The 16430-nt window shown below is 39.7% G+C and overlaps 2 protein-coding genes across 2 annotated transcripts in view; one reads left to right on the forward strand and one right to left on the reverse strand.

Annotated features, from left to right (window-relative positions):
* The window catches only part of LOC139749299 (uncharacterized), a 786860-nt gene that overhangs the window by 514338 nt on the left and 256092 nt on the right, over positions 1-16430 (reverse strand). Inside the window, exon 2 of the mRNA XM_071663045.1 lies at positions 3162-3268. The gene's annotated coding sequence lies outside the window, so the exon portion shown is untranslated. The remainder of the gene's footprint in view (positions 1-3161; positions 3269-16430) is intronic.
* The window catches only part of EMC1 (ER membrane protein complex subunit 1), a 70899-nt gene continuing 69589 nt past the window's right edge, over positions 15121-16430 (forward strand). Inside the window, exon 1 of the mRNA XM_071663015.1 lies at positions 15121-15342. Coding sequence (XP_071519116.1) covers positions 15233-15342 — 110 coding nt within the window. The 5' untranslated portion in view covers positions 15121-15232. The remainder of the gene's footprint in view (positions 15343-16430) is intronic.

Here is a 16430-nt window from a genome sequence, read left to right on the forward strand (position 1 = left end):
TCATCAACACCATAAACCATCAGTAGCAACACTATGATGTACAAAGACAATACTAATAACACAACACAATTATGATTACCAGTAACACTTAACTCCACCATTTGGTACTCAATTCTCATGCATAAACATGTCTTTTACGTTTAGAGGTTCCAGTGACGGATCAAAGTCCCCATCGAGGAAGGCCTTGATACAACACCAAAAGAGCAACTGAAATAAAGGGGAATTGGAGAAGAATGATCTTGAAGTATATGTGGACATGAACAGCCTTCCTTTCCCAGTGTGGCAGGTCGCAGGTGTAAGGTAATATGTGAAAAGACAAGAGTGTCGAGCCTAAAGGTGTTAACAATACAGCACAACGACTCATCCTCGAGTTCTTAATGGCCTCACAGAAACAGCTGCTTGTCGAGTGTTACTTGGTGTAGCTAACGGTGGAGGGGCGGCACGAGCAGAAAAACCACGAGAGCAGAAACCGAAGTAACATCTAGAGCAGAGTGGATGAGAACCAACAGTGTGTTGTCAAGTTGTCAGGTCAGACTGAAAGTGAAGTTTAGGTCTGGATTATTACCTCAGACACTAGGGTGTTCCTTGGAAAACTTATCTTCAGGGGAAAGAGTGTTACGAGCGTCATGATGAACAGCATGCTTTGTTCCGAACGGTTCGACATATTATCATGTATGGTTATAGAGAAAAATCTTTCATAAAACAGGAAAAACCAATGTGGTGAAAATCATTCACTGAAACAAAATATTTCTAAAACAATACGTCACATTCACACGATGTTTAAAGGCACTAAAACTTTTTTTTTTCAATTTGGAAGCTCCAGTCACGGACAAAGGTTCACATGTAAGTCGGACCTTAAATGAAAAAAGAGAGGAGCATGAAAGGAAAAAAGAAGAGACATGGGAAAGTATTTATGAATTTTGGAGGAAGTGAAAAGACTGTCTTCCAGAATGGGCCAGGTCATAATTATTGGGAAAGACATGAGGAGGTAGAGAGTTCCAAAGCTTCAACGTTTAGGGAAAGAAACAGTTTACAAAACTGCCAACACCTGAGTTGCCAACGACCACACAGTAATCATGTGACGCAGCAGCTTGCCGAGTATTGTGTGGTCTAGCTAGTGGCGGGGGCACACGAGCAGCTGCTCTCAGGGCAGAAAACCAAAAGTAATACTTATAGAAGAGGGAAAGTAAACCAGCATTGCGACGTAAGGCAAGACGGTCAGTTTTGGAAGCTGTCATGGGACAATTTATAAGTTGGACCGCTTTCGACTCAACTCTTGTTAAGTTAGGATGCAGAGTTAGAACCACCTTAGATGTGACAGCAGTACTCCATATAAGGACGAATCAATCCTTTGTATAAACGAAGCAACTGTTCAGAACATATGAAGCTTTGACGTCTGAACAGGACACCCAGTTTCTTAGAGACAGACAGCTATTTCCGTAATGTGGGGTTTGCAAAAGAGTGGATATTACAATAATAGCAAGCATGTTCATCGGGTCAAAAGATGGAATTACAGAACCGTCAAAGGAGACGAGAGCTGTGAGGAATTTTCCACAGAGTGATGGATAGAAACTGGGTCTTGAGGGCATCAGACGTAACTAGATTTTGTCTACTCCCATTGAGATATCCTGTCCAAGTTCCGGTGATTTGGAAGTAAATGACATTTGTTCAAATGATGATTTAAGAATTATAGAGTCACGACGTAAAACATACAAACCCCGCTTAAAAACTCTACTATGACTTGCATTCAGTTTTTATCACTGCCCGTAATAAATGCAAGCACGTTATCCGTCAGGCAAGGCGTTTCTTTATTCAAAGGAAGTGCGATAACATCTCGTCATCCCCACATAGGTCTTTCTGGTTTTTACCTGAGAGCATCTTCAACAACTTCTATGCCAAGACGAGATGCAGATCGAGTGAGAGAAGAAAAAGCAGAATTGAAGTATGCGGATGAATGTAGTATTGAGTCGTCAGCGGATGAGTGCGTTTGGTTGTTTGTGGAAGAGAAAATCGTTGAAAAAAGGAGAAAAATGTAAGGGAACAGGACAGAACCTTGAGGGACACCGCTATTGAGGGATAGATCGGCCGGAGAGGAAGCTAGATAGGAAGGAGCAAAATGAGGAATGGAAGCCAAAAGTGGATCTCGCCTTACGAAAGCCATATTGGTAATCAGAGTGAAAACGGTGTTTCGAGGCGTCTAAGGATATGAGAGTTGAGGAGGGACTGAAAGACTTTGGAAATGAAAGATGTCAAAGCAATAGGACAATAGTTAGAGGGGTCAAAACGGTCACCCTTTTTAGGGATAAGATGCATCATCGCATGCTCCCAAGGAGAAGGAAAAGATTTGGCTTTTACACAGAAACGGAACAGACAAGCAAGAACAGGTGCAAGTTCAGAGACACTCGCACAGGGGGGCTGGATGCCATCAGGACCATAAGCCTAGGTTGTGTCCAGAGAGAATCGCTTTTCGGACAGTCCGAAAAGACATTACGGGAAGAGGCTTAGGATTAGTAAGAGGAGCATCAGGGGGTAAAGGAATGTCAGAGTCATCCATGGTGTTGTTAGAGGAGAAACGGGAATCACAGTTCCTTTGTCTCAGGGAGAGACAGCTATAGTACCGTCAGAACGGGAAAGTGAAGGAAAGGTGGAACGACAGAAGTTGTTAGCAATGTCCTTAGCTAAAGACAAGAAGGAGCTATCAGTGGATGACGTGGAGAGGTTATCGCACTTCCTATGAACAAAGAAACGCTTTGCCTGAAGGATAACGTGCTTGCAGATGTTACGGGCAGTGATAAAAACTGTGAGACTCAGAGGAAGGGTTTTGAATGTTTTTAAGTCGTGACTCAATCATTCTTAGATCATCATTTGAACATATGTTATTTACTTCCAAATCACCGCAACTTGAGAGGATATTACATTACTCAGAAAATTCCCGTAATGCTGGATGAGGAAAGGATCACAGCCCACGTAGGACCCGTCCTGCTAGGCTGACCCCAGGCCGTTAGTTCGCTAGTTGTGCGTTAGGCCTATCAACTGCCAGGGTACAGTAAATAGGTAATCACCTATGGAAAAAAATTTTGAATACTTTCACTTGTTTGAGGTAATTCTAAGACCACACACACACATTCTCATTATGTATCTAACCCATACCAAATACTCACCCGTTCGTGTTTTGAAGGCTTGGATGGTGCTGCCGACATACACTGTTTGGCAACATAGCAAACGGGACAATAGACGATGGACGGGCGCAGGTCCGTTGGTATGTGGTCTTTAAAGAGAGAGAAAAAATTAGAATTAATCTCAAAGTGCTTAAAGGTACAAACCTAAAATTGATTTAGTGCTAAATCTTAAATTATCTTTGAGAGCTTCTCGGATTGTGACAGTCACATCTTCCGGTGATATATCGAATGGCAGACTACGATACATCGCCGCCTTACCGTACGAATACTTTGTTTGGGTTGGTCGAGGAATTAAGGTTCAGAAATTCATCTTCGTTTATGACTACTTCATCTGTATGATGTTATTGCCTGTAATATATTTTCAGAACACGATCTCATGCTGCAATCAGATAAAGCCACTGACATTGTATTTCCCGAAAATCAGGTCTTAAAAAGAGATTCTGTTTCCATAGTGAAAACATATTATTTTTTTTTGTTAAGGTACTCTAAAAAACATGGAAGCAGGATATTTCTCTCTGGTTGTCGTCAAATATCCTACAATATATTCATCAAATAGGTTGAAATTCACTAAGGCATTACTCCATTTCTGCCTGTTGACGAAAGCGAAGAAAAATTGCAGAATCCTTGACCCTGTCTACTTAGGAAAGTAGAGATACAGCCTAATAGGTAGAGATGGAGCTGTTCCAAATATGGGAACGGCATGCCATTCATGGACGAATCAGGCCTCTGTTTATTCGGTGCAACTAAGTGAAACATGATTCGAGGCAATGACGCACCACCGAACTGAAGAGTGAGGATTGGTATACGAGGCTTCAGTTCGAATACTCAACGTATGAAGCCTCAGAACTTGGTTCACACAGTTAAAGCGGTAGGCGATGCATATCAAGAGTAGCTATATTATCGTAGGTAGTGATACATGATATATGATGGTGGTAAGTAATTTGTAAGGTAATACATGATAACTGATAGTGATACATGATACATGGCTGTGTTAAGGAAGCCTGGGAGGAAATACATGATGCTGGGTCATGTATCATTTGAAATCTTATTGATTAATGCTACTGAGAGGTCTTACATAATACTAGATGGTGGATACATGATACTGATTGATACAGGGTGATGGCACCAGGTGGTGATATGTGTTACTGGTTAATGGTGCTTAGAGGATGGTGAATTATAGCACTAGGTTGTCATACATAGTTCTGGATGGCGATACATTACTTGCTTTTGATATAAGGGAAATGGGTAGTGATACATAGCAATGGGCGATTACACGATATCAAATACACATAGTACTGCGTGGTGATACATAGAAAACGGTGAATGATAATGAGTGGTGATACATGATGCTTTATAGCGCAACATGATATCATACTGGGTAATGTTACATGATACAACGAGACACAGTGTGGTCATGCATGATACTGAGTTGCATGATACTAGAAGGTGATAATGACACATACATGATGCAAAGTGGTGGTTAATAATACAGGAATATGTTTCATGATAGAGAATTGTGATACATATCCAGAGTCGTAATCAGTGTTGGTGAAAGGTGATGCATGGATACATAGTAATAGGTGGGAATACATGATACTGAGTGGTATTATTTGATAGTGCGATAATACATCACACGTTATCAAGATGCCGGGTATCTAGAGGTTATACATAATCCTGGATGAAGATACATGATACATGGTGATAATCTGTTCCACTTTGTAGTGATAAATGATACTGGATGGAAATGCTTATCGCTGTTGATGATATATGATACTGTGAAATGATACATATTAACCGATGGTGGTTCACTATAGTGATGATACATGGTGGTAAACGATACATGTTGAGTGATGATGATTCACTATAGTAATGATATATGGTAGTAAATGATACATGTTAAGTGATGGTGGTTCACCATAGTAATGATACATGTTAAGTGATGGTGGTTCACTATAGTAATGATACATGTTAAGTGATGGTGGTTCACTATAGTAATGATACATGTTAAGTGATGGTGGTTCACTATAGTAATGATACATGTTAAGTGATGGTGGTTCACTATAGTAATGATACATGTTAAGTGATGGTGGTTCACTATAGTAATGATACATGGTAGTAAATGATAGATGTTAAGTGATGGTGGTTCACTATAGTAATGATACATGGTAGTAAATGATAGATGTTAAGTGATGGTGGTTCACTATAGTAATGATATATGATAGTAAATGATACATGTTAAGTGATGATGGTTCACTATAGTGATGATACATGGTGGGAAATGATACATGTTCAGTGATGGTCGTTCACTACAGTGATTATACATGGTGGTAAATGATACAAAGAGAAAATAAACGATGCTTATCGATGAATCATTTTCTTTGGTGATACATAACAGCAGACAGTAACTGTAGGTTACCTCATAATACATAATACAGGGTAATAAATACATCGGTTCAAGTGCCGTAGATCCTCTGTGTTATTAGACGGTGATAAATGATACCGATGATGATACTGGATGATGATAACATGATAACATTGGATGACACAGTTGTGGCATTATGGTGATATAATTCTGTGTGGAGATACATGACCCTGAGTGGCAATACATGATACTGGGGTGAACAAATGATACTGGATATCCATACTTTGATGTCATCTGAACTGCTCTCTTAACTCTACAAAATTCATAACCTTTTTTTTTATTTTGTTTTTAACGTTGGAGGCTCCAGTCACGGACTAGGCCTTAATTGAAGTATGTTCTTCCCTTTCATTAACCTCTTTATAAGACAACAAAAAGTATTTATGAATGTTGGAGGAAGTGAAAAACTTGTTTTTCAAAAAGTGTCACGTCATAGTTTTTAGAAAAGACGTGAGAGGGTAGAGTTCAAAAGCTTCAAGGTGTAAGGAAAGAAACAGTTATCAAAATGGCCCACCTTTGAGTTTCTAACGACCACATAGTAATTAAGTGACGCAGCACTAGTGGTGGGGGCACACAAGCAGCCAGCTCTCAGGGGTAAAAGGCAAAGTAATATCTATAGAAGCGGGAAAGTGAACAAACACAGCGGCATAGGGCAACGGGGTCAAGTTTGGACGTTAGCCTGGGAGAGTATATATGTCGGACTGCTTTCGACACAACTCTGTCAAGTAAGGATGCAAAGCTGGAACCATCCCAGATGCGAGAGAAGTACTCCATACAAGGACGAATCGAATCTTTGTATAAACGAAGCAACTGTTCAGAAGAAGAGGAATTTCGACATCTAAACAAGACTTCCAATATCTTAGAGGCAACTTAGCTATTTCCATAATGTGGGGTTTCAAGCACTGAGTGGAAGATACATCACTATAAACTTTGTCGAAATATGTTCATCGAGTCAAGAGGTGGAATTACAGATCCGTCAGAAAGGAAAGGGTTGTGAGAAATTTCGATAAAGAGATGGCCAGAGATTGAGTCTTGAAGGCATTAAACTTAACCAGATTTCGTCTACACCACTGAGATATCCTGTCTAAATCTGAGTTTATTGAGGAAGTTGTGTTGAGACGAGATGCAGTTCGACTGGGGAAAGGAACGGATTTGAGGAATGTGGAGGAATGCAGTGTTGCGTCGTCCGTACTTAAGAGCATTTGGTTATTTGTAGGAGAAAGGAAAGCCCTGATGAAAAAGAGAAAAATGTTGATAGAGAAAATGGGAAAGGGTGATCCATCAACAGCTACGAGATTGATCGGCCAGAGAGGAAGCTAGACATGAAAGAGCAAAACGGAGAAGAGACGCCAAAAGAGGAGAGCTTAGAGATGAGACCCTGATGCCACACCGTGTTAAGAGCTTAGGATATAGTAAGGGCAACTACATATGATTTCTCAGAATCTTTCAGGGATGATGACCAGACCTTAGTAAGATAGGAAAGAATGTCACCAGTGGATCCCGCCTTACGGAAGCCATACTGGTGATCAAGAGAGTGAGAGGTTCAAGATGTCTGAGCAAATAGACTTACGAAATAGTAGATGTAAAAGCAACAGAACGAGAGTTAGAGGAGTTAGAAAAATCACCCTTATCAAAACCCAAAACTTTTTCTTCTTTATGTAAACATGTTTTAGTACCTGTCATCCCAAAGAAAGGTGGCCCTTCTAACCCCTTCAATTATCGTCTTACTTCTTGGACATCTGCTATTTCCAAAATCTATGAATCCCTCCTCATTTCCTGTATCCTCAATGACCTTGCATCTCACAGTATCCTCACTGACCATCATTATGGCTTTCGCAGGGCAAGATTTTGTAGTGATATCCCTTCCCATGTTCCGAATGTCTGGTCCCTGAAAGACTTTGGATAATCTTGTGTTATAACTCATTACAGAGAAAAGCTATAGGTCATCGGGATCTCATCCTAAAGCTCTTCTCTCCTGGCTTCCTCCTCTCACCTTCCCCCTGACCGACCTACCTCCGTAGCTGCTAATTGGTCAACCTATCCTCGCTTCCCTGTCAACAGCGGTGTCCCTCAAGGTTCAGTCTTGTCTCCTACGCTCTTCCTCTTTTATTGATTATTTCCTCTCTTCAGCTGACGACTCAGCACTGCATTCCTCCAATTCCTTCAAATCTGCTTCATTTCCTCTTGCTTGATACGAGTCTCGTCTTAAAACAACATTCTTCGTAAACTCAGACGGGATATCCCAGTGGTGAAGACAAAACTTGGTTAACTTAAAAAAAAACAATTTCTGTTCATCTTTCTAAAATCCCTATCAACTTTTCTATTTCCTTCACTGGATCTGTAATTCTACTACTCAACACAGTGAACATACTTGGTGTCAATGTAATATCTAACCTATCTTGGACACCTCACATCATCCATGCATCTAAGTCTGCCACTAAGAATGGAAGTCCTACTCATATGCCATAAATACTTTGTCGCTTATCGGTGGCTTGTGTCATACAGAGGAGTGATCCGTCCTTGTATGGAGTACTGATCTCACACTTGGGGGAGATTCCAGCTCTACATACTTACTGAGAGAGTAGAATCTAAAGTCGTTTGACTCATCAGCTCCTCTAGTCTGACCTGACAACTTGACACACTTGCCCTGCGCCGCAGTGATGGTTCAATTTTCCTCTTCTGTATACATTACTTTGGCTTTTGCTCTCATGTGCTGGCTGCTCGTGTGCACTGATCTCTATCTAAACCACATAGTACTCGGCAAGCTACTCTGTCACGTAATCATTGTGAGGCAGTTGGTATGTAAAGGGTAGGCCGTTTTGATATCTGTTTCTTTCCTATACCTCAAAAACTTTGGAACCCTCGGACCCCCCCCCCCCCATGTCTTTCCTAAAAGGTATAATCTGGCCTTCTTTAAAAGGCAGATTTTTCCATTTCAAAATCCTCCGAAATATATGTTCTTATCAATTATCATCTATCTTTTCTTATCTATTATTAACACCTCTTCGCATTACAAACGTTCCTGGCCTTGATGTGTCCTCTTGTCCGTAACTGAAACAATATAATACTTTCCAGTGACAATGAGAAGTTGATACAGATATGGAATGAGGATAATACATGCCAAGAACAAGCCAAGGACTGACAAGGACAATAATGTATGGAATAATTTGATAATGAATTATACTGATCAAAGATACGTGTTACAAAATGGTGAAATTGATACTGGACGGCGGCAGGTCATACCTTCTGGTGATACATGAAACTTGATGATGATACATGATACGGGGCGATGTATCGTAGCACATGGTAAGCAGTGCTGGGTAATACTATGTGACGTTAAGCGGGCATACATGATACAGGGGAATGGCGCGTGACACTAGTATGTTATACAAGATACTAGAGGGTGATACATAATACTAGGGATAGATACACTATACTAGGAGGTAGGTGATACATTATACTAGGGAGGGATACATTATACTAGGATGAAACACATGATAACTGGAAGTGATACAAGGCCAGACAGGGTACACTACAGTGATACATGATACATGAGGGGTGGACAGAACTATGTATGCTGATTGGTGATGCACGAATCTAAGTGGTGATACATGACACTGAACAGTGATTTATGACAGTGGGACACACTATGCTGAGTAGTGGCACACGAATCTAAGTGGTGATACATGACACTGAACAGTGATTTATGACAGTGAGTGTGATACATGATACATGAGTAAGGATGAGTAAGAGGAAAGAGTTAATATAAGGAGGAGGGGGCAAGGAGGAAGGTCTCAATTGCCCTTAACTGGTGGTCATGTGGAGGGTGGCAGGTGCAGGGGAGGGGAGGGGAAGAGAAGGGAGGGGAGCCAGGAGAAAAGGAGGGGAATGGGAGGGGGAAAGGAGGGAGGGAGGGAAGGGAAATAAAGGGACAGGGGGAGGGGGAGGGAAAGGGGAAGAAAAGGGAAGGGGATGAAGAGGGAAGGAGGAAAGGGAGAGGAAAGGGGGGGAGTGGGGGAAGGGAAGGGAGACGAAGGGAGGGAAGGCATGAGAAAGAAAGGGAGAGAAATAAAGGAAGGGGGTGGAAGGGAGAGGGAGAAGGAATGTGAGGGAGGGAGGGTACAGATCACAGAGGACCTGATGTTCGCCGACGAGGTTATGTGGGAGAGAGGGCAGTCGTGGTGTCCTACGTTCCGGACCTACGAGAGACAGAGACAGGTTAGCAGAGCAGACGGCTCCTCCCCACCCACCGCTCCCTCCGGCTCAACGACTGGCAGAATGCTAGCCGGGAAGGAGCATTATGTAGCATGTGGAGGATACACTACCATGGAAATGCAGTAGGTAAATGGGAATGGGCATTTTGTCCTACCCTGATACTGAAGCAGGTTATTAGAGGGAGGAAACTCAAATGAAAAAAAAAAATCTTACTATTAAGAACTTTAGATTTTTTTAACATTTCTTAACTTATCAAATGATAATAATTAATATCAATAAATTATTTGTCTTGTTAAGACTTAAAGGAATTGTGAAAGTATTCGCATTGACAGTACCTAGCTGGTGGCAGTTGATTACAATGCTCTATAACTCTGAAGATGAGAAAAAAAATCCTTACGTTAATATTACATCTGTTTCATACTACTTCCATACCATTTACCTCCGGTCGTTGCATCTCCGTCAAAGGTGAAGAATTTTTTGTGTATTACATTGACGAAATTGTCTAGTCTTCTGAAAACTTTTTGAGATCATGAAGTTCGCATTATTTCAAAGAAAAATGTTCAGATTTCTGAATTTTTCTTCGCTAGGTGTAAATTCCTGAGCGACTGTACTGATTTTTGTGGCTCTTCTTTGCATACGTTCTAACTTGCCTTGCTCAATGATCAAGTAGGGTGACCAGAACTGACCTGCATGTTCTGTGATGTCTAATAAGAACATTGTTAAGGGGTAAGTATTGTCTCCTTTGTGTCGTACTCTACGTTTCTGGTATGAAGGTTTAACAGTTTAATTTGTTTTTTGATATGTAGATAGGCAGTGCTTTACATGTTTTAGTTCATTAAAGATTATCATCAACAACGTTTTAGGTCATTAAAGATTATCATCGACAACGTTTTAGGTCATTAAAGATTATCATGAACAACGTTTTACGTCATTAAAGATTATCTATCATCAACAACGTTTTAGGTCATTAAAGATTATCATCAACAACGTTTTAGGCCATTGAAGATTATCATCAACAACGTTTTAGGTCATTAAAGATTATCATCAACAACGTTTTAGGTCATTAAAGATTATCATCAACAACGTTTTAGGTCATTAAAGATTATCATCAACAACGTTTTAGGTCATTAAAGATTATCATCAACAACGTTCTAGGGGGAGTTAAAAGGGAGAAGGTTGAGGGAATGAGAAGTAAGGGAAGGAAAAGACATGGAGGAAGGAAGAAAAGAAGATGGAGAGTACATGGATGAATCGATACCAGGAGACCTGATGGTTCATGACGAGGTTACCTGTTCCGAGGACAGTTATACTATCCTAACCTCCTAATCAATTATTGACAGGGATGGGATAATATCCCCCAAGGGAACCCCTTCCTTCACGCTAACTGGAGAAATCTTAGGAAAAGGAGGAGCCTCTACTGATAGTAAATGCGTATAGTATATTCTGCTATCACTGTTGTTACCAAATATACCTACGATGGCGATTCTTTGGAAAGGCCACCACTCTGCTTTCTGAATCGAGCTTAGAAGAATCTGAAGTCTCATTGGGATCACACGAATAAGAAATCCACATCGGGGGTGTGCACTTTCTTAAGGAAGTTTCATGAGTTCTTAATTTTCAGTTACAGTCAGTATCTGGTTGAGGAAGACGTCCGGACATATTACCTCTCCGGTCATCTACACCAGTGGCACTACTGTCAGTCAGAGGAGAAAAATGTGATTCATTCATTACAAAGTGAATTAGTACTTGGACGTCTCTCCTGATAATGATGAGAACTGACATCTCCAAAGAGATTCGTTTTGACAGAGTAACTAGTTGGAAAAGGAATGTGGATTATCATTACAGAGATGGTAACATGGAGGGAAGTATATGGAGCAAAGACGTACCAGATTTTAATCGACGTGAGACGACTGATCCTGACGCGGAAGTAAACAGCACTTCTATTCATGCTGGACTGTCATGGACAAAGACTGCTACCCACCGTCCTTCATCTGTTCTGTACTTGCGGTAATGATGCTGCTCTAGGTGACCAAAGTCACCGTTCAGAAGTGCCTCGGACAGTAACAGACTGCCAGCAAATAGTAAAGAGGATAAGCTATCCACTGCAGCCCACTGAAAAAAGTACTGGTTTGAAAGTGCTGAGCTCCCTTTCTAATAGTATCGGAACCTCTCCCGGCTTCTTTCCGGAAATGGTGTATTTCATACGATACTCCACTAACTTTATATATATATATATATATATATATATATATATATATATATATATATATATATATATATATATAATCATCTCTAATAAGAAATGCAAGTAACTATCTTGAAAGAGACGATGTCAAGACAACTGAGACGTTAGTTTTGAAAAGACTTCTTGAAATCAGTTTTAGAATAAGTAACTATTATGTTTTATGAAGGTTCTCCTTACTGGAAATCCGTCTTCTACTCTTTTTCAAATTTACATTTGGGGCAAGTCCAATCGTGAATCCGGATTTGGCTGTTTATTAATTTTATTTTTTCCACCGTCATTCATCAGAAGAAAATAAACGATCTAACATGTTAACTCTTAATTTTTAGAAAATTTCTTATCCTTTCCCAGTACGCTTCTTCCTCCGACGTATGTGATATAGTGAACCCACGCAGCGTCAAGACATTCCTCTCGTGGTCGCGACTGTGCGAACAAGTAACAGAAACTCAGCAGTTGCATTCCTCTGTTTCACTTGGTAGCTCACTGTTTGCACAGGATATTCTACAACGCATCGATAGTTACTTCATAATATCTTGGGAAGACGTAATGCGAGCTATCATTGTTGAACAAGTTCGTAATGAGTACCGAAAAAAGCCATACAGCTATTGAACCACTGGCATAGTTCACCGGGGCTGGTTTGCCTGAGGGGCGACCCGGAACCGGCTGGTTTCCAGAGTTGAAATCACTAGTGGATAGCTCTTTAAAGACGAGCCAATATCAAACAGTGCAGCGAGCGAAGAGGCAGGGCGAAGATCTGACATGGGTGGAGCTAACAGCTGCTTAAAAGAAGGATCAAACTCAAGCTCCCATAGAAATTTGATTAGGAATACTCTGTGAAATGTCTGGTGCATATGTCACATGAATATAAAGAAGTAAATATCTATTAATTACAACCTTAATAGGCAGCCACTTGCAGCAGCATATGACCAGGGAGCCCAAGATGTACTACGAATCCGGAGAAAAAAATGGTAACCAAAACAATACTGCTTGGATACACTGGCTCATTCCATCATGGTATTGGAGGAGTTGCCAAAAGTGCTGCGGACAACGTGGAGATCTGTGACAAAAAACAATATCTCATATCATCGAAACTGTTCCTCACCGGGCAGGAAAGGTGCCAGAGCGAGTGACGGTAGAACGCGGGCTATTTCAAAAACCAAGTGCACGTCCCAAAACAGATAAAGTGCAGCAGAAGACAGGAGTACGCACAAGTGAGAACCAGCAGGTGCAGACTTGGGAAGATGCACGAGGATTGCTTAATGCAACGACCGAAGGAGCATGGCAGGGAAAGTGGCTAGTGGAAAGGCAGTGGAGGCAAACTACATCCAGACGGAAGCTCCAGAGGTGCAACTTATAGCATGCAATATCCAGCATCCTTTTCGCCAGGTACAGAGCAATGCGACAAACTACAAACGAAGAGAATAAACACTCCTCTTGAACCAATGTGGACGATCCTCCAACCCTCACTCCAAGCTTAAATGGATATAATTAGGTCATCTAAGCGGTCAACGGAACCATCACACAGTGGTAAATGGCGATGGAGTGGATGAGTGACAGTTACAGACATATGATCAATACCTGGGTTACGAATTAAGTGAAAAAGTTCATGGCTCTAGTAGAGTTGCAGGACCTAATGCACTACATACAAGCGACACTGGTAAAATGGCGAGAAAACATTTTTGCAGAACTGACGGTACTTTTATGATTTGTAAATTGTGATTGTAATTTTCTTGGTTAATTTGCATTATATGTGAATTTTCAGATGATATGGGAATGTATTATGTTATATACTTGCAGTAACTTCAAAAAAATCTGCGTTAGTTATGGTAAATTAGCTATATTGCTTGTGACATGTAAGATAGTCTGTTGATCATGTATGTACGGTTTCATTCGTTCTGACGAGTTTGCAACGAACTACACATAAGATTGTTTAAAGATTTGCATTTACTCAACTAAATCATTCTGCTCGAGATTCTTTCAATTAAAAAATCTTTTGATTATGTCTGTAAGAGCTTTGCTAATTAAACTATAGGTTCGGACGAGATCGAAACGAGACGCACGAGAAATTCTAGACATCTCGTCCTTGCAGATCTGATTGTTAGTAACTTCATTTGTATATGTTCATGTAAATTTCTCGTCTAGTTTCCAGGACAGCGATTCATTTGAGTATTTTTCCATGTAAAGTTCCTAATGTGCTATAATGTACTTTACCTTGTTTTTATATAATTTCATGGCTTGTTTTACTTGTAACTATATTTTCTGTTCATACGAATGTGTTTTCAGAGTATGTATTTTTCATAGATATCTTGTTATATTGTAATTTTCCACTATTTACCGAGTAATTGCTGCACTGTTCAAGGGTCTTGTTACCACTGTTATTGTATTCATATAAATATTGCTCCGGATAATGTTTGAATTCCATTTATTGGCAACTATCAATAGTGTGCTGTTAAAGTGCAGTCTGTCACTGTACTACAGAAAAAGCATTTCTAATACTGATCATAATGAAAGTCTAGCCAAACTGGGTGTGTTATTATGTACTGTATATAAAGAATCGAAGGTACGTCAGGGATGCATGATGTAATCTAGACACTGGATTCAACATAATGGTATTTGTTTATAAGTAGAAGTGTGCAGTTAGTAGTCTAAGATTTATCATGCTATAATGATGCAGGCTCGGGATGCGACCTTGTCTTGCTAACAAACAAAATGGATGAAGTTTCTTTTGACAGACTTATGTTTCAAACCACCAAATTGTAGCAAACTGGGCGATTCATAAAATGGTATTATCTTGTGATTTTATTCCGTCCTGCATGAAATTTAAACTTTATATTGAAGATAATGTTCATTAATACTATACTTGGAGATATAGAGGATTATAAATGTACATATGATATAAAAAGTAAAGGGCAGGTTCCAAGTGCTATAGAAGATTTTCATCCCCTCAAAATAGCAGCCGACACTGCTCTCTCTGTAATCCGTATCAAATTCTAAACTTCATTTGTCATCCTACTCTAATGATTTAAATAGTACATGGAATTTTTAAAAAATAAAGGAATACTATAATATTAAATAAAAAAAACTAAGGATTATAATGAAAGTCTCTAAAGGAAAATGATACACCAGAATGAATCCATTACATGAACTGGATCTTCGGTATCAGCTGTCGCTTTCCCGATGACAGAAACCATGGCAGGGAGAACGATATTGTTGGGGTTAATATTCTTTATTGTTTGCGTAGTACCTACGTTTGGACTATACGAAGATCAAATAGGAAAATTTGACTGGTGAGTGATTTAAACATAAAGCCATATGCCTGTAGATATAAGAAGTTTGGAAGAAAGATCTTGCTTTGCATGCAAGGGCCGGAGACAGGTTAATTTTACAGGTAACCTATTCCCGACGAATATTAATTTCCTTCACAGTACGAGCTTTAAGTAATCATCATCTATAGTCTTATTAGGAAATGCACTCCCAATTTATATCAGATTTTTGCTAATACCCGTGTTTGAGGCCAAGTTCGAGCGGTAAACTAAATTATCCAAATTACCCAGATCCTATGATGTATCGTAATTTGGTGAAGCTTGATGACGATTTAGTGTGATAAAAAATGGTAAATTAGCATTTCAAGGTATCACAAAAATAATATATGGTTTTGTAAGAATATCTTCGTTGACCCCTTACCATTAGAAATGATTTAGACCAGGGTAGTAGCATGTTTTGTTTTTTAATTTTACGAAGTCACAAAAGGTAAGAGTAATTGAAAAACCATAGTATAGATCAACAGACGATGAAAACCTCAACAAATTTCAGTGGTGTGAAGCCTTCCTTTAAGTAATATGATCAAGACTTTACTGTCTTCTTCCACCTGCTACATTGGTTGCATGTGTTTGGAGGAAGATAACACATGGAAAAAAAAAAAAATTCCCAGCAAACATTCATATTTTTTTCAAATAAGGAAAATGAGGCAAATTTAGGTTGGTGTGAGAAGTTAGGTCTTGGTTATTTTAAGTTCTGTATGGTTTAAGGTTTTTCCTGTTTTACCCTACATTTGCCCAAAGCATTATAGCACTCTTCTGTATTATCATCTGTTGTGATATGTTAAAATGTAATGTTCCAAATCACTTTTCCCCAGTCTAAATCATCTTTACTAAATATAATTACAAAACACAATTTCACTAATATGCACTTCACCCAAATCCTTAAATTAGGACTGTGAGCTTGTAAAGTGGAACTTTACTTTTTCATGCAAGGAAAACTTTTTGTTTGTTGGACGGTGTCAGCATTCATAGTTAGGGGGAAAGAAATGTTTATCAAATACAAAATTAATAAACTAATGGCTATAATAAGTGAAACAAGTTTAATGTGTAGAGAG

The sequence above is a fragment of the Panulirus ornatus genome, chromosome 1 (assembly GCF_036320965.1).
Source record: "Panulirus ornatus isolate Po-2019 chromosome 1, ASM3632096v1, whole genome shotgun sequence".
NCBI classification, from domain to species: Eukaryota; Metazoa; Arthropoda; class Malacostraca; order Decapoda; family Palinuridae; genus Panulirus; species Panulirus ornatus.